General features: G+C 39.4%; 2 protein-coding genes across 6 annotated transcripts; one reads left to right on the forward strand and one right to left on the reverse strand.

Moving 5' to 3' along the window:
* The first annotated feature begins 1,462 nt into the window (after positions 1–1,462).
* On the forward strand, positions 1,463–6,785 carry srsf9 (serine and arginine rich splicing factor 9). Of its 5 annotated transcripts, none has more exons than XM_053340335.1 (5): positions 1,463–1,548; positions 3,246–3,656; positions 3,837–4,045; positions 5,623–5,795; positions 5,883–6,785. In XM_053340335.1, exons 2-5 carry the CDS (start codon positions 3,499–3,501, stop codon positions 6,108–6,110), a joined length of 768 nt encoding a protein of 255 aa, XP_053196310.1. In that variant the 5' UTR covers positions 1,463–1,548; positions 3,246–3,498; the 3' UTR covers positions 6,111–6,785. The 5 variants fall into 5 exon arrangements, with proteins under 5 accessions (XP_053196310.1, XP_053196312.1, XP_053196313.1 ...); XM_053340337.1 differs by having other exon boundaries at positions 3,457–3,656; XM_053340338.1 differs by having other exon boundaries at positions 3,477–3,656.
* A 2,636-nt stretch (positions 6,786–9,421) lies between these two features.
* On the reverse strand, positions 9,422–17,684 carry sgsm1b (small G protein signaling modulator 1b). The gene is made up of 24 exons (XM_053339997.1): positions 17,609–17,684; positions 16,645–16,807; positions 16,327–16,479; positions 15,966–16,033; positions 15,695–15,837; positions 15,464–15,595; positions 15,154–15,278; positions 15,003–15,070; positions 14,712–14,875; positions 14,419–14,548; positions 13,926–14,052; positions 13,783–13,847; positions 13,521–13,666; positions 13,314–13,442; positions 13,046–13,219; positions 12,815–12,883; positions 11,502–12,189; positions 10,939–11,438; positions 10,734–10,858; positions 10,533–10,615; positions 10,333–10,442; positions 10,148–10,244; positions 9,881–10,048; positions 9,422–9,510 (listed from the first exon to the last, which is right to left on the reverse strand). The coding sequence occupies exons 1-24, from the start codon at positions 17,670–17,672 to the stop codon at positions 9,422–9,424; spliced, it is 3,780 nt and encodes a 1,259-aa protein (XP_053195972.1). The 5' UTR covers positions 17,673–17,684.
* Positions 17,685–18,464: the final 780 nt, after the last annotated feature.

Raw genomic sequence — 18,464 nt, forward strand, 5'->3', positions numbered from 1 at the left:
CAGGTTTTATTGCACTGGATTCCATTATGCTTACTCTATATACCAATGTCTGTGGTATTTTGTCCAGTTTATCCGAGAGTTTGGCATCTCTTAATTTGCAGCACCTTTGAATTTGCAATATATGTTACCTGCATTGTGTTAACAGTTATCATATGGTTCTTATTCAACTCTCTAAGTAAGTATCAGCAGCAAAATGCACCGAAAGTATTAACGTAAAAGTACTAATTTTGTACCTTTGATTGATATAATAAAACATGATTATATTTGTAATACTGGGGCATCAGCAGCATGTTACTGTTGTAACTGCTGCTGATGGAGCTAGTTTGTACTACTTTATATTACTTACTAAAATAAAGCCAGTGACCGAATTGGGCATACGCTGCCAACAAATGCTCTCCAGACATGCTGGTCATGGTCCAGTTTCTCCAGCTGTCCCCGTGTATGGCCAGTTCTCTTCATGTCTGCCTCCAGGTCACAGCACCAGGTGTTTCTTGCTCTGCCTCTTTTCCTTTGAGGAAAGAAGAAAAAACAAACTTCTGATAAACAAATGTGTTTCCAGTTTTGGGAATTTTTGTCTAATTTCAGCATTTATTGAAATTGAACAATGTGAGAAGTTTAGAGGGAAAAATCAGTATTTGGTGGAGCTTTTACAACTCATAGACATCTGAAATGTGACCCTGACTATACATTAGTTTTTGTTGGACATCCAACATCCAAGGTTGTTTGGATGTTGTGTATTAATTGTGTATTAAAAGCTTGGTATATTATCTATTTTTTCAAATTTTCATCTGAAAAGTAACCAAAACTGTCAAAAAATATAGCCTTGTAAAGTAGAGAGTACAATATGTACGGAAATATACTGAAATGGAAGTATAAATTATCATAATATAGAAAAACTCAAGTACCTTAAAATTGTTTCTTTCCACCACTGGAGCAGACTCCCATATGTTTCCTTATCTAATAGTGACAGTGCCTTCAGCTTCAAGAGAGTTTTATATAATTGGTTGTATAACCCTCCCAGAGACCCCATTCCTGTAACCTTCACTGAAAATCAAAAGGACAGGATGGAGCCATTAGAGTGTAAAGAGGAAGTACCACATGGCCTTTGGAAAAAGGTGTGCAAAGACACAATGAAAAAAAAACATTATATGGAATAAACTAGAGGTAGGGAATCTGTTGACTGAATAAAGTCACATTTACACTAACTGATAGAGACACTGTTACTCCAGATACACTATGAAGGACAATTAAATGGGATATCACGTTTTTGCCTCACCTGGTTGCTTAACCATGGGCACTGTGATGTAGCACTTTTTTGAGGGGCTCCAGTCTAAAATGAAAACCATCAGGGCCTGTTCTGGCTTGCTGCATTTTTCTATAGTCCAGCGGGGGGCAGCACTGAGCTAACTGTGACAACTACCTGCCGGAAATGGGAAGAAGAAGCCACCGAGTTTCTTGCTAATGTTGCTAACCAACACGGAAGCAGCACAGCGTGCCAACTGGTAGCGTAAGACCTACAAAAGAAGGTGCTCTAACTTGCCTCAGAAGGTAATCGCACACTTCTGTTAATTTAAGTGTTGTTTATTGCACGTACTTAGTGATCACAGCCTAGTTATTCGTATCTTCGATTGTGAGAAACATTGGTGCATTAGCTTAGCTCTGCTAGCTGACCTTACATTATCAACAAAGAGACCGACCTGTGTCCTGTTATTGTAACATGCTTTAAGACGGCGGTCACACTCAAGCCTCTAATGCCAAGCTACACCGTGAAGTTACACTATTTTCTGCCGTATGGGTGCTGTAAAAAATATGCAGACTACATTAGCTGCTTGTAATGGTAATCGTTTACAGCAATCTACGTTAGCTGGGTAACTGGTGGCTAGTTTAGCTTAGCTTCGATATATAGAAACCTTCTGCCTGTCGAGGCAAATGTTTAAAGTCGTATAACGGGTTTGCCTTCGTTTGCAAGCACACAACGTTTATTATAATGAGTGTGTCTCAGGAGCCTGTATAATTCTAACTAAAGTAATTATTAAAATGTCTTATCAATCCGCCAACATCAGCGCTCATCTTACAGAGATAACAGGATCGGTCGGTTGAAGTTTAACCTTTCAATGTTTTCATTACCGTAACCTTTGCGAGTTTCCATAATCAGCGAAACGTACTGAATTGATCCAATGTTATTTTATTGTTATTCAAGGTAAATGTCTCTCTTTGTGTGCGTTTACTCCTATTAATATTATCTTATCATATTACGATGTGTGCTATGCGAATGGGAGGAAAAAATAGAAACATCTGCAAACCGATTGAAGTTAAAATGTTTATTTAATCAGGGATATTATCAGATATGCGTTGACTAAAAGCTGTTGACATACTGGAGGCTGTAGTGTTGATGTTGTGTTGCATTGTTTTTGAACATTTTGTTGCAGATTTAGAGCCTTCATTTTTAAATAGATGGTACATGTCTATGATTTACTTGACCATCATTCTGATCTAAGTTAATATAAACACAGGAGGCAAAATAAAGGAAAAACTAGATCAAAAAGAGTGGAGTACCATATTAAATGTAGATGCCTTCACATAGGACATGACAGGCTAGTTTAAAGGTGCAGTGTTGTAGGGTTGGGTGGCATCTAGCCGAACAGGTTCATAAGTAAGTTTCAATTCATGCATTTTTTGTTACCTTAGAATGAGCTGTTTGTGTCTACACAGGGAGCCAGTTGTCTTCCACAGAGATCGCCATGTTGTACTGCTTTGTTTCTACTGTAGCCCAGAATGGACAAACCAAACACTGGCTCTAGAAAGGGCCTTTTATCATTTCTCATGCATTTCATGGCCACCACAGGTTCTCCTACAGGCTTAGAGGGGAGGGGGTAATATTCAGTTTTGTTGCAATCTGCGACCTCACTGCTAGATGGCATTAAACTCTACACACTGCACTTTTAATATAGTATGAAAATGATGTGAGCCATTTATAATCACAATCCATCTGAATCTCTATGGGAGGTTTTGGAGAGCTGTCAAAATGTCTTGGCCTTTCCTTAAATTTTTCAACCATCTGTACATATCGATGTCTGCACACAAACACACACTGGACGAAGCAATATGTGTTGAAGCAGGAATAAATGTTACTCAAATGTATTCCTCAGTACAATTTCTTCACACAATCCTCATCATGTCAAGCAGCATAATACTGTAATCATTTATTCAGATTGTTTTACCTTCATTTATCATGTGTTTTGAAGCTTTCAGGCTTGGATCCGGGATCCTGTGCCATTTGTCATGAGCTCATCATTTACTACTATCATGGCTGAATCCCTGGTTTAGAGTTTTATTTTTGTCTAAATTAAGGAATTGGAGGCGGCTGGACTAAGTTTTGGATTGGAACTAGGATTAGGATAAGGACTACTTCTACAGCTAATTGTGAAAAACAAGAAGTGATCTTAAAGTCTGCAGGTGCCCCCATTCTGTGTCAGCAGTGCCACTCACTGAACCACCATGTCGGATGGCCGGATCTATGTGGGGAATCTTCCCATGGATGTCCAGGAGAGAGACATTGAGGATCTCTTCTACAAATATGGAAAAATCCGGGATATTGAATTGAAGAACAATCGAGGCACTATCCCTTTTGCCTTTGTCCGATTTGAAGACCCACGGTGAGTTTTTGGGATGGTCTTTGGCAAGTCGAATCACATTCCCCTTGTTGGATACCATATCTATATATATCATCTCAAGTGACTGCCAGCAGGGAATGGATGGAGACGACATTTCCAGGTCTATGTCCCGTAGTGAAACAGGCGTACTTTGGTAAGGAGTTCTTTGCTCTCTTCTCTTAGGGATGCAGATGATGCTGTCTATGGAAGGAATGGATATGGTTATGGAGACTCCAAGCTGCGTGTAGAGTATCCTCGATCCTCTGGTGCTAAATTTGGGCCTATGGGAGGTGGTGGTGGTGGAGGAGGAGGAGGAGGAGGTGGAGGAGGAGGACCTAGGGGAAGGTTTGGACCCCCAACTCGAAGATCTGAATTCCGGGTCATAGTGACTGGTAGGTGGACGTCATGGGTCATAGCCAGTTAATATTTTTCTCTCTTTCACGTCGTCCTGGAGGTCAAGGGGACTGATAGGAAAGTGGACCTAAGAGTCATAGGCAGAAGTGTTTCTCTCTCGTTCCCTCTCATGGCGGACTGGAGGACAAAGGAATGGTAGATGGACGTCATGAGTCGTAGGCAGATATGTTTCTCTCACTCTCTCTCTCATGGTGGACTGGAGGACAAGGGGACTAGTAGATGGACGTCATGAGTCGTAGGCAGATATGTTTCTCTCTGTCATGGCGGACTGGAGGTGAAGGGGACTAAGTGGATGAGGTCAAGTCAGCTCCTTAAGTCATGAAAAACAAAACAGTTTACTGAAACCGGTCATGTTGGCTGCATAATCCCAAAACACCGACTATAGTGACTGGTAGGTGTAATTTTGTCATTGTATATCATGAATTAATTGCTGTGTGCTACATTTATCTCATGTTTATACAAGCTGTTTGAATTGGGCTCATCTTAGACCAACCCCTTTAATGTCTGAGGTATATGTAGCTGTCTGGCTTGACCGGTTATATGAGATCAGAAGTGCAACACTGTTACACTTATCAAAAACACAGTTATGATATAAAAATACTGGAGCTCTCTGAAACATTCACCCAAGTAGTTTAATTTAAATTGTCTTATTTCACGCCTTTTTATACCTGCAAAAATTAGATTGTCTTAACTCTCAAAGTCAGCACGAGGAAAAAAACCTGAGAATTGAGTGGGCAAGTGGGTGGAGAGTATACTCAGAGTTAAAAAAGTAAAATCTGTACTCATTCTCCCATTTGACAGTTAAGGTGTCTGCCCAATTGGACAGTCTAACTCTGAGTTATAAGCTATAATAATGAGTAACTGCTCTGGCAGACAAAAGTCAATGATTAAAAAGAATACCGTTGAAGATCTACAAGTCCCAAAGAGCAAAAGAATGTAGATCTTTTAAGCTTAAATAAATGATTGTTTGAATGAATTCAGTGTAGGATTACTAAAATGATTGCTCTTGTTCCTTTTTACACACCAAACTCAGGCTGAGGGTAATGATCATTTTAAATCAATAAATATGTTATTTACAGTTAAATCATTGTTACACAATAGTGGAAAATCACGTCACAATTTCCTAAAGCCCAAGGTGACATGTTTTTAAATGTCTTGTTTTGTCAGACCAACAGTCAAAATGTGTCTAGAAATATATTTAGAAAATTGGCACATTTTCACAAACACGGAGCTGAAAGTTTTGGCATAATTGCTTGAAAATGACTTATAATTGACTAATAATTTATTAACATAATATTAATAGTAATTTTCAATCCATCAACTAATCAATTGATCTACTAAATGACTAAACTGATGGAGTAGATTAGTACGGCACAAAGGTTAAATCATAATTGAAAGCTATGATAGAAAACTTCTCTTTTTATCTTTTATACTTCAGTTAGTGTAAAGATCAGACTTGATAAAAATGTGTCCCGGCAGTGATTTTAGGTTTAGAGTGCCAGGTGAGAAAGTTTTTATCCCCATCACACTTGTCTTTTTTTTCCCCCCATTCCAGGGTTACCACCAACTGGGAGCTGGCAGGATCTCAAGGATCATATGCGCGAGGCAGGAGATGTTTGTTTTGCAGACGTGCAGAGAGATGGAGAAGGTGTGGTGGAATTTCTCCGTAGAGAGGACATGGAGTACGCACTCCGCAGACTGGATCGGACCGAGTTCCGTTCACATCAAGTGAGTGTTAGCGATGATGATGATTTAATTGTCCCTTACCCTTTTAGATTGTTACAGTAAGAAATGTAATTCTTCTCCTTTTTGCAGGGCGAGACTGCATACATCCGCGTCTATGAGGAGAGAGGCACTCCCAGCTGGGGTCGGTCACGTTCCCGCTCCAGATCCCGGGGTCGCTATTCACCTCCCTACCATAACAGAGGATCTCCCCCTCCGCGCTACCAGTCGCCTCCACGCCATGCTATGTCGCGCCATAGTCCACCCTCTAGGAGGCATCCGCCACAGCACCATAGCCCACCGCCACGTCATTATCGGTAGAAAGGCTCATCACGTATAGAGGAATTGGGGGAAAGCTTTTGTAATTGTTTTTTTTTTTTAAACCCCAGGCCTCAGCGTAGGATACACTTTTATTTCATACATACATTCCATGGTCAGGATCCTGTGCTCCTCCCCTCAGCCTTAATATTGTTTTTCAAACACCCATATGTGTTATGTGGAAGCAGGTATGTTGATTTTTCTCTCCTAAGTGAACTAACTGTATTGGATTATTTTATAACACATTAGAGGTGTCTTTTATAAAGAAATCTGATGTCAAACGTTGACAGAAACCATTACAAACAAGTAATGTTATATTGTCCAAAATGAATTACACAGTTCTGCAGCTATCAGACAAAATGTCATACTGCTTCTTAAATTTTTACAAAATTTTCCCTTTTTTTGTGTGTGTCATATCTGTAGTCTTGTATGGAAGTTCTATAAAGATGAAGTTTTTTGAACCGCCAATTTAAGAACCTGTGAAACTTATCAATATCCTATGACTCAAAACATTGTAAAATTAGTGAGCTTTTTAGAGTAGTGACACATGTTGACTGTGAGTCTCACCTGTCAGATTATTTTTTTAATGTGTGAGCCTCTGACTGAGGTGGCCTGTAAGTGGACTTTGATTTGTATGCATCTGGGTTTTTTTTCTTTACCAATAAAATGCAAACTTTTACTGTGAGTGTTTACTTTCATTGACCTCAAACATAGTTTTAATAGATCATTACAATACTTATGATTCCATGCAAATTCAAGTTAGTAGATATTCAAATTAATTAACTGAACATTAAACTAATACTACATAAGCTATAGCTATACTGATTGGGATACCCCAATCTGTTATATAACACTAAAGTTAGAATAATGTAATGCATTGCAGCATATAAATTTATATTCTCACATTTTACTTTTACATGAGGTAGTTTAAGGCTGGTGTGTGTTGTGTGTAAAGCTGTTATGGAAACATACACAAGGGACATGGAATGCAAAATATAATATTTTAATACACAATAAATTAATTATACCAGGGGACAATTTGAAAGGACAGAAAAAAATAAAAATATATTTATTTCCATTGACATTTTTTTAATCTTTCTGTTCATAATAATCAGATAAAGCCCATATACAGACATTGTATTGCATTTATTAAATATGTAATAGCTTGGTTAGTTTTTTTTGTACAATGGTCTTAAACACATTGTATACAGTAAATCTTCTGACAACAAACACACCAATACACAAACAGCAATACTCGGGCATGTTTTAGAAGACCATATGGAGACACGCTAGCAGTGATATCAAAAACTGGAATTTTAGCCACAGTGAACCAAACATGAGTGTGTTTCGGCTGTTTTATAAGTGAGATTGGCACCAATCAAATATTTTCTGACTGATATTGAGCCATGTAGATAGTTTTGTTTTTATCTGCTGAGATTTTGAGATCGCTAGAATTTTTGTAGATTTCATTGGATTTATACAACCCATGAAAAATCTCAGTTTAAACTGTTCGTTATCAAACAATAATGTTTCCAGGCCATGATTTCTGTTTTACGGATTATTTTTCAGCACATAAAGATGAATGAAATATCATCCTCTTCCACTGTATTTGGTTAGATTCACTAGTGTTTATCTCAAAACGTATGCACATAAAGCAAAAAGTATCTGCATGACTACAAATCACTGACTAGCTACCACTGAACTGAGCCTCTAAATGTAATGAGTTGATGTTCAAGGCAAGGTCCACATTTTCTAAGTCAGCACTGTAATACAGAAGTAGTAGTAAGGTAGTCAGAACTACACAAGTAAACTTTCAAAAGTGAGGAGTTAATGGTGTAAACCTGTCAAGATGAAGAGTACTTCCTGGGTGCACAGTAGCTCTACTGAAAACAACTTGTAACTGAGGAAGATGTAGAATGAGAAATAAGACAAGTCATAAGGTTAAGTGGTTACCAAGCAGAGCTCCTTATCAACAGGTATGAACATGTGGATCTTGAGGTAATAGGGAAGAGAAATGAAATCACTCCGAGAACAATTACTGTAAGACTGGTCGCCAAAAGTTCTACACACAGGAACAAATAACTAGAGTGTGTTTAAGACAAGGCAACAAAGATCAGCAGAGCAAGACAGAGGCAGAAATCTGTTAAAACTGATCTTGAGGTCGAGTACAGAGTGCAAAGGAAGCACACTGCTTTAACTGTATGCCCCTTTGAGTTCACCACTAGCTCAAAGATGAACCATCACTGCAGCTCTAACAATGCTGCAAGGAAACACTATCTGTTTCTGTCTTGAAAGTTGTGAGGAAGGAAAGCTGAATTCTTCAGCTTAAGCAGCACTGTGTTGTTTAAGAGAAGGAAAATGTACAGAATGTCTGCATTAAGCATCTGAACAGTGAGTTGACTCCAGAAACTGGCATCCACTCAAAAACAAAGGAAAGGATGACATGAAGCAGCTCAAATGACACCGTATACATACATAGAGATAGGAGGAGCACACAGTATGAGAACTTGGTCGAGCATCGGAGGAAATGGTGATACTGTATATGCAAACTATGTGCATGCTAGACTGCACAGAGTTGACAAGATTTGGTCTTGGTTTCCTGCAAGCTTGTGTGTGTCAGAGGCAGATGCAGAAAAGAGGCCATTAAGCCTCAAGGAGGCCATAAGCGGCCCTCAAAATGGCTACTTGACAAGCAAGCCAGTGACCATGGGTGCTACTTGGACACAACCTAGCACTGACCAAGCCCTGATTGGTTAGTAATACCTCAAATGTTTACAAAACCAGAAAATCTAGTATAGCCAGGTACTATAAATTAAAACACTTGGTATCTAATGACGTTCGACCATAGTAGCTACAACTCCAGCAAAAAAATAAATAAATACTGAAAATATATTCAAGTGTGTCACAATTTGTATGAGTATGTTAAGTATAACTGAACAAAATCAACCATGTAGAATAACAATGCAGTGAAGAATTTGGTTGCTGTATCCCTGAAAAAATAGCAAAATTTAAGGCAAAATAAATAACATCCTGAAGCGGTTTCAACAAGGGTACATTCACTAGGTGAACAATAACACTTTGAAAATAAATGTACTGGCAATAATTGCATCTCCTGAATATAGACAGGAGCAACTGGAAATAAGTTGCTAGTAACTATCTTAGAATAATCATTTCAGCATTTACCAGTTACTGCTTTTCATAAACACTGATTCTTTTCTTCTTTAATGCATGACCATTAATTATGTGGTTGTGTCAGTATCTTTCAAACAATTTAGCACAAAGAACCAATGGCAGATAAACAGCAGGATACCCGATCACTTGTTTTCTATGAGTGTCTGAACTTTTTGGACCAAGTCTCGAGCCATCATCAGGACGTGAGGGACGTTGTGCCGCTCTGCCATTTCTGAGAAGAGAATTTGCAAACCACTGTGACTTACATGAGGTCAATTGCTGAGTAATTTAATTTCTTGTTTTTCCTTAATACTGAGTGAATTCTATTCTAAGTTCTATTAACAAGAACACTTTTCTTTTTAAATGTACCATTATAGCAATGTTCTTTCCCCTTTTTGGGAATGGTCCTGCATTATCATAGCTAAAATCATCCTAACAAACTGGTTAACTTTGCTTTAACTGATATATAGTAGTATATGTACATATGCTATATGTATTATTGTACATTAGCCTGGTGTAACAATGAATACATTCTGGTAATTAGAAATTGTTTTTTTCCACAGTGTCCATAATATTGCAGCATTTGTATTTTATAACCTTACCATTGAAGAACTTGATGATGTCTGTGAAGTCCATGTTATTTTCTAGGATGATGTCCCTGTACATCTCCACAAGGGCCAGCGCGATGAAGAGCACGAAGTGCTCAGAGGATGTATACTTGGCCGCCCAGATAGTTTCCCAAACGGAGAACACGTCATCATACACCATTTCTGAAAACAGCAATAAATCAGATTGTGATCTATATCATGTCAAAGTATATTTCAATGGACAATTCGAGCAAATATCATGATGCCTGCATTTTCTATCACCTCTTTTGAAGTCCAGTAGGAACCAACGATAGCAGAAGTAGAAGTGGGTATAGTCTCCATTCTGCTGCATTAGTTCAAATAGCTCAGAGTCCAGGATCTAGTTAGTGTAAAGATAAAGTTTCATCATTGCACTACAGCTTATTTGTGCACGTATGCATGTGTGTGCACGTACTACAAGTACATACCTGGATAAGAGAGCGCATATTGGCAAAGTGAGAGTCCATGGCACGTCCGTGAGGAAAATTCTGGTTCATTCTCTTCATCAGTTCAGTGAAGCAGCTAAATGCCATGACCTCTGGGAAGCACACACACAATTCAGCTATTAATGTGCATTTAGGCAAAGCCGATATCAATGCAGTTTGCACTTAAAGAGAGTTTCACTGACCATCATCTAGGATAACCAGAAGGGGAGCCAGCAGATCACACATACCCTGGACATAACCGACATCCAGATGTTGCCACACGTAACTACAAAGACAATCAGATTTTAACTGTTTTGTGTTTTGTGTTTTGTTTAAGCTTTTGGGTTGAACCAAAATTCATAAATAATTCACACAAAATAGTGTGATACATCAAACCTGTTCACCTGCACATGATGTTACGTAGCTTCTCCAGGTTCTCAGGAGTGAAGTACCAATATGTTCTGTCACAACGCCGGACGTCTTTGTCAATACGATGTAAGTTGATCAAGTACATGTCCAATGTTTCTTGCTACCAAAACAGTGAAGTCTGTTAGTATATGTTTATGATTAAAACAAGGAGCATGTCTGTTTATCATGTGTAATACTTACAGAATATGTTTGTTCATCTGAGGATTTGTCTTGTTTGGAGTCTCCTCCGGCTTCTGCAGACTCTGGTGCAGTAAGCACATTCTCCATCTCTGGCTCCTCTTCAGAAAGGCCCAGGTCTGTGCCCTCAGGACTGGTGTTACAAGCTGTGTCCAGATGGTGATCTAGGACAAGGTCCTCAGATCCCATTTTCTCTCTCTGAGCCAGCAAGACAGGGGGTGCAGCAAGACCGGCCAAAGGCCTAGCCTTAATATCCTCAGATGTCAAACATGTTATCCCTGCAGGAATGTCCTCCATTTCTAAGGCAGAAGGAGAGTCATCGGAGTCTACCATATCTGGAGACTGTCTAGAGTGGGACGATAATGTAAGGCTCCCTCTCGACGCTGACTGAAGAGCATTCAGTACTTGTCTGACAGGTGAATTTGAACCAGGCTTCTCAAATGGAATTTCTGCAGCTTTGTCTTTTTTGGTTTCAGCCAAGTCAGAAACTGTTACTTCAGCATCCTTTCTTTCTGACCCTGTGGTACAGACCATGACTATTTCTGACAGGATTCTTTCAGATGCTGTTTGTGTTTTCTCAGAAGTCTCTGGCTTTTTCTGAATGGGTGGATTAGTGTCTGTGAGCAGACAAAATGAGTCCATTTGCTGATCTTTGCTCTTTTGTGCTTGAAAAGTCAAGGTCTGCCCGAGTGGAGGTGCTTGGAAATACTCATTATGAATCTCTGTTTCTAGTTTAAGAACATTAGTGTTCCCTGGAGCGGATCTCAAATTCATATTTGCATCTACTGCTTTTGAAACTTCAGATTGGGCATTTGATGTTGTATCCTTTTGTACTACTTCAGGTTTTTCTTCCGCCTCAGATACCTCTTGTGACTTACTGATTCCAGAGTCCTCACCCGCATCGCTTTCTGAGATTGTCTCCATCCTCTCTGTCTCTGAAGCTTTGTCCTCTGCTACTGAGTCAAGTGCTTCCTCCTCCCCTGCCTGTGATCCAGCTGTAGTTTCCTCATTCAATACTTTTGATGCTTCTGCTGATTGCTGAGATGTTGTATATCCAACAGCTGAGTCAGTTAAAAGAGGGCTGCTGTCTGAACCTGTAGGTAGATTTGACAGATCTAGGGAGGATGGGTTGGAGGAGGGAGAGTCTGTGGTGCCTTTTTGTTTGTCCTTCACTGGACTACTGTGCTGTATATCCTCTTCCTCAGTCCTGGGCTCAGTCTCAGTCTGATCCATCGCCTCAACCGATGCAAACACCTGGTAAACAAAGGAAAGTGATGACATTTTGAATCTTATTGTAATAAAACTGCTTAATGATGAAGAATCACACCAGTGGCTTTGTATGTGTTAGCCCATTAACCACAAATGACATACATTTTCCATCACTTTTATTTCATTTATATATGACAATAACTTTTCTCTTTAAAATAGCATTACATACTCTGTAAACCATCACAACGAATGGTCATGCAAATACAGACTGCTTTGCATTCTTGCTCGTACTGAATTCAAAACTGAGATTTGATAGCTGGCTGCTGATAGGTAGCTGCAATCAAGTTTTTGATGCAAGAAACAACAAAACTTTTTACATAATGTTTTATCCTTCCGGTTTTATTGACTGCTTTGGTAGCAAACTATGAATGATCAGATATAGGCATGACCTGTACGGCACCATCAGATCTTTGGCAATAATATCAAAAATATTAACTGTCACTGTACACTTGTTGTATGCATGTTCATTTAATGGCGTCTTACAATTAATAGGGAATCAAGATGAAAAGTTTATTACATGATTGTAAATCGTAAATAAGTCGTACTAATTGGGCTAAAACATGCAAAAAACACTGGTGACTAACAGTTATTGTTGTTCATGAGAAACTACCTGAGTGCTACTGCTGGAATCACTTTGAGAGTTGGTATTGTGATGATCTGAACTGCTACTTATTGACGACTGGAGTGGGAAAAAGCATCACACAACGTCAGAAAAGCAGAACTTCTCAGTTGCTTAGACATTTACTCATATTACTATTAGTAGTTCCCTTTTTCTGTTTTGTATGTTGTGGTAATGGTTACGTAACGCTACAAATTTTATATGTTTAAATGGAAAACTTGCATCTGTACTGATGGTGGAGTCCCGCTGTACTGGTCCTCTTTCCACACTGGCTCCGGATGAACATCTGGCGATGGCCTCGGCATGTTTCTCTCTCTCCCTCTGACGGACAATGGCCTCACAGCCCCGCCACTCCTTCATAGTCTGCTCATACATGATGCGCATCTGTTCATCAATCTGAAATAGAAACCTTCCGTAAATAAACAGTATGGCACACCCCAGCTTGTGCACATGTATTTTACACAGTACATCTGACAACATGTAGAAATACCTCCAGCCTGGATTTCTCAGTCATGTTGAACTGGTAGTGTCCCAACAGGAAAGGCCAGACCTCTTTGCGTAGTGATGGCGCCACACCACCAAAATACACAAGCCTGTGTATCTCACGTTCCTCATAGGCCTGAATGACAGATGTTTTTGATTTTTTTATTTAACAACTTGCTCTGAAATGATGTAAGAGTTTAGGTGTGAATCTTACAGAGCTGTCCTTGAGGAACCTGCCCCAGACCTCCACAGAGAGGCCCCCCCGAGAATCACAGGGCACATCAGGGTCAACAATAGTGGTGTTGACCAGAGCAGAAAGGTGGATCCGAACTGTGGACAGATGACGGCAGTATGCAAGCCCTGGAGAGGAAAGGCAGAGTTTTCATTATTCCCTGTGAGACTACTGTAACAAATAATTAATATTCAAGAATGAAATGATCCCCAAATTAAAGTCAACTACAGTTGTTTGTACTCACATCCATAGAATGCACGGGAGATTATCTGGTACTTCATGGTGTCACAAAGGAGCTTTAAGGGAGCCCTGGTGGAAAAGGAAAATGTCAAACATGGTCAATTGGATTAATCTGAATATAGATATGAGCCTGTCCCTGGGAAATACCTTTCTTGATTGCAGCCATTAGGAAGCGAGCCATCAGATGAGCCATTCTGTGAGCAGGAAGAGCATGAGGATTTCCTGGGGGTCGGTTGCCACATGTTCATGCCCTGGTCCATCAGCTCTAGAGCCACTGCACAGCAAAATAGCCCTTATCATTACTGCTGCCACCATTATCACCATAAGCAAGTAAATCCAGATGAAATTCCAAAAGATTTGAACATTGCATTTCTACAAATAATAAGGGGAAAAAAACATGGAATAAACAAACCAAGTCAGAGGGTGGAGATGGAGATGTGGCAGACAAATGACAGGCACTAAATAGGCAGGAAAACGTGGCAGATAAAAGAGAAAAAATGATTGGTAAAATGTATACTGAATGTATTGACAAGGAAAACAGATCAATCTAAACTGAAATGATCAAATCTGTAAATAAGTATTAAGGGGGTTGTAATCTCTGAGCTCGGGGAGGCAGAACAGGAAGATTAAAGACACTCACTGAACTCCATTTGATTGCCAGGAAAGAGGATCCGAAACACATAATCGGTTGCTTCATCATCTTCTTTATCTGATACAGAATCACATGAGCTGTGTGGACTCCTCTTTCGCAATTTGGGGAAAACCTTTCCCTGTAAATGAAAACACATGTGCTTATTTATGCAGAATCTACAAAGTATATAAAGCAAGACTGTTACAACAGATCAAAGATGCTGGTAAATGTAGCATTATTGGATCAATTTTTTTAAAAAAGGCTAAAGGAAATATTTTATTATCCATTCCCTTCATGCTGACCTTTCCCCTCTGATTCCAGAGTGGTGGGTCCAGCTGTCCATGAGGTAGCAGACCAGTCTCCAGGCAGGTGAGAAACTGCAGCAGGTGGCCTCCTTTGGGGAAATGTAAAGGAGGTCTCTGGATCCCATCCTGGCTCACCAAAACTACTGTCCCACCACTGTTCACTAGAGAATAGGAATTCAAACAAGATTTTTTAAAAACCAGCATGACTCATCTGTAAAACCTCAGCATTTCTTGAAATGATCTACTAACACTGTAACAGACAGAAAAGAAAGGAGGCGGTTTCTGTACCTTGCTGATGACAGTGGAGATACACAATCTCCTCCAAACGAATTGTCATAGCATAATCCCAATAAACACTGAAAGAAATATGAGAAGATATTGACTCACCAGTGTTAAAATAAGATTTTGTTTTTATTAGACTGAGTTCTATCAATCAAACCTTTTCTCAGAATCGAGTTCCCCCACATTGCCATTCATTAGCTGATTAGGCGTCCATTTCAGTGTCATGAGATCCGCAGTTTGATGTAGAGAGAGGTAGCCTGGGATGGCCTCCATGTCATCTCTCTGCAGACAGAAGTAAGAGCTTACAAATTACAACAGATTTTATTGTAATACCAGTCAAAACTGTTGATATAAATCATTTAACAGATACACTAAGTTTCCCAGAATATAAGCAAACCTCTCTTAAAACAGGCTCATCATTTCTTTCTGTAAAAATGAAAGATATACTGAAAAAGAAAAACACATACCGGCTGTACCAGAACATTGTTTTTTCCAAACAGAAGTGTGGCTCTGGAGTTTTGGTGGAGTGATTCAACATAGTCCCTCACCCACATGAGAGGGCGATCATCCATGCTACCGCTGGACTGTCTCTTCTGGATCTGCATCATTAAAAAAAAAGGATTAGACACCGGATATTACATATAATAGTGTATAGTTGGTTACTTAAAAAAGGGCAATTAAGTCCTTGATTGTCTAACCAGGGCTGGTCGTCTGGAGGGAGAATCCTGCCGACAGTGGCCACTGTGGATACGATGCCGCTGTACGAGCTCATCAGCAGATGGGTCTGTCCAGAAATGGTCTGCAGTCTTAACTTTGGTGTACTCCAAAGCACAAGGGCCAACTGTATAATAAGGTCAATCAGTTTTAAGTAGTGTAAACAATTTCAATTACAGCACTGATTACATTAAGTGAAAGTTAGTACAATGTTATGTTATAGTGTTAGTATAGGTTAGTGAGGTTTATAACTACCCAATAGAGATGCAAGAATTGGTCCATCCACAGGATCCATCAGCATGCCTTCTTTCTCATAGAATGTGCTGCAGAAAACAATACACAAAAATATAGAATTGTAGGAAATCTTGTTGCTCTAGCATCAATGACTTTGAAAAACAGGAAGAGCTGTAAAATAACCAAATAATATGGGATGTTCACATGCAGTGTGTGCAATATGAGAAAATGCAGGAAAATATTTTGCATACATTCAAAAAGAATGAAAACTGATGACATCATTGCACATAAAGAGGAACAGAAACAGACAGTTTGAGGTTTTGAATGGAGGATTGTGTACAGATTGTGATTTCTAAACACCTTAAATAATCTGTAATAGTACCTGCAGTTCTCCACTAAATACAGAACAATCTTGTCCAAGAGCTTCTCCATTAGTGCAGTTCGGATCCACAGGTGTTTCAGCGCCTGAGGAGGGAGGTTGGCCAACTTGGATTGCCGACTGCGATCGCTAACCAGTGAAGAATTGTTCTGCTTGCTGAAAAACAGGAAGGAAACCTAATGAATGAGAAGTTTGTGTATATTGTTAGAATGGAACAGATATAGGACAGACATTATAGCACATTAAGTTAGACCACATACAGGAAATGCATGTAAGGATTTAATGTTGCTTGCCTCTCACAAGCAGAGGTTTGCATTTCACCTGTTTTCGATGAGCTGTTCCAACTCCTGGACCTTGTGGCAGAGTTCTTCGGCGGGTGAAAAGGATTTCGCCACCTTCATGAAGAGTGCTGCAACCTTGTTACTGCACAGCAGGCCGGCAATACGACGCTTCAGTCCATGAAGCAAACAGGCTTCCACTACAGCTACACACCAACAAACTGAGTATTAGTCAATATTTGATGTTTTTGTCTCTTTGAAATCGAATGCTTTTATTTGCCCTTGAGTTTTGTTTTTATCACATGACCACAAAATAATCTCTTTGTGAGAGCCTCAAGGCGTGACATTTTTGTAATAAAAAGAAAAAACAGGTGAAAGGAAAGCACAGGTGGCACGAGTAGAAATAGACTGAAATCTGGCCAACACTATCTACCGTTGCTAGGATATGAAATATGTGAATCACACACGCCTCACTCCTGGTTAGCATCAACACTTTTGAGGGGTGTTAGCCTACATGACTAATAACATTATAAAAAATAATTTGTTAGGATTTACACTGCTTGAACAGACTGTAAAGATGGATTTGTAATGTGAGGATATAGGGACTGAACTTACAGGAGGTGACAGAGCTTAATGTCAACCATCATTCTGCAGTGTACATAAAAATGTCATTACAACTAATACTATGACTATTTAATGCTGCATGTCTGATGCTAAATTAGGTACAAAGGGCAGAACTATTTTGAGCAGAAATAGACACAAAAACAAAATGATGCCCCTGAATCACATAATTTCTCTCTTACCTACCTTGTCTAGCCTCTCCCTCTTTAGACCCCTCTGCATATCCCATTCTTAAGTTAATGTTAAACATTCAAGCTGACAGAAAAGGCCTCGGGTTGCCCGGTTGAGCATGTAACCTACATTTTAGAACAACCTGTCCAAGATTGATCATGAGCATGGCTCAGTGCACAATGCAATCATAATACATTCAGTGCAAAAACATTTACCACAGAAGGATATGATGTGGCTGCTGTCTGCATGCACAAATTTCCTCGTTACTGCCTCCTCCATGATTTGTTTCACCTGAGAGAGAAAGGTACATGGTGAGACAAGACTTAATGTGTCTGACAGTTACGCAAGGTGACAAGGAGTCGAAAACAAGAAGCAAAAAAAAAAGAAAAAAGACAACGCAAGGGTAACAAGAGGTAATGATGAGTATGATGTATAATGCATTCATCTCCTCAATCAAGAATAAGACATAATGTAAACCTTACACCTACCTGCGACTTTGAGTTCAAAATCCCTTTCCTGACACATCAAAAAATGCTCATCCCCTAAATCTAAAAACAACCTGACCAGTTTGACCAGTTTGATGCCTTGAGCTTCCACGCCCCAAGTTCATAACTCAGGCTTTCTGTTATTAATGTGTGGTCTCCAAGCTGAACCTAAGATAACTTTTTTTCATTGTCAGGGTTATTTTTCTCAGATTTGACAAAGCTCCACCAAAGCCATAGAAGACATTATACAACTGTTGTCAACGGTGATGTTCCCCATGATGCCCCCCCCATGCTGAGTGCCACTCCACTAATTGCTCATTTTATTCTTGTTCTGGAATTTTGTTTTGTCTTGATTTTTGGTTGAAATATGCAGATAAATTGCAACAATGAGTACACCTTAATGAATAACATTCTAAAAGTTGACATTGTAGGCTACAGAAATAGGTCTTGCTCATTTGATGAGTGTTACTCAGTGCAAATATAACTGTGAACTGTATCATCCTGGAAAAGAAAGGTTGTGTTTCCCAAAATGTTTATGCGTATTGTTAAGCAAGGCAACTGTGGAATTGACTGACTTAAATTAGAC

Source organism: Scomber japonicus, chromosome 19, assembly GCF_027409825.1.
Source record: "Scomber japonicus isolate fScoJap1 chromosome 19, fScoJap1.pri, whole genome shotgun sequence".
In the NCBI taxonomy this organism is placed as follows: Eukaryota; Metazoa; Chordata; class Actinopteri; order Scombriformes; family Scombridae; genus Scomber; species Scomber japonicus.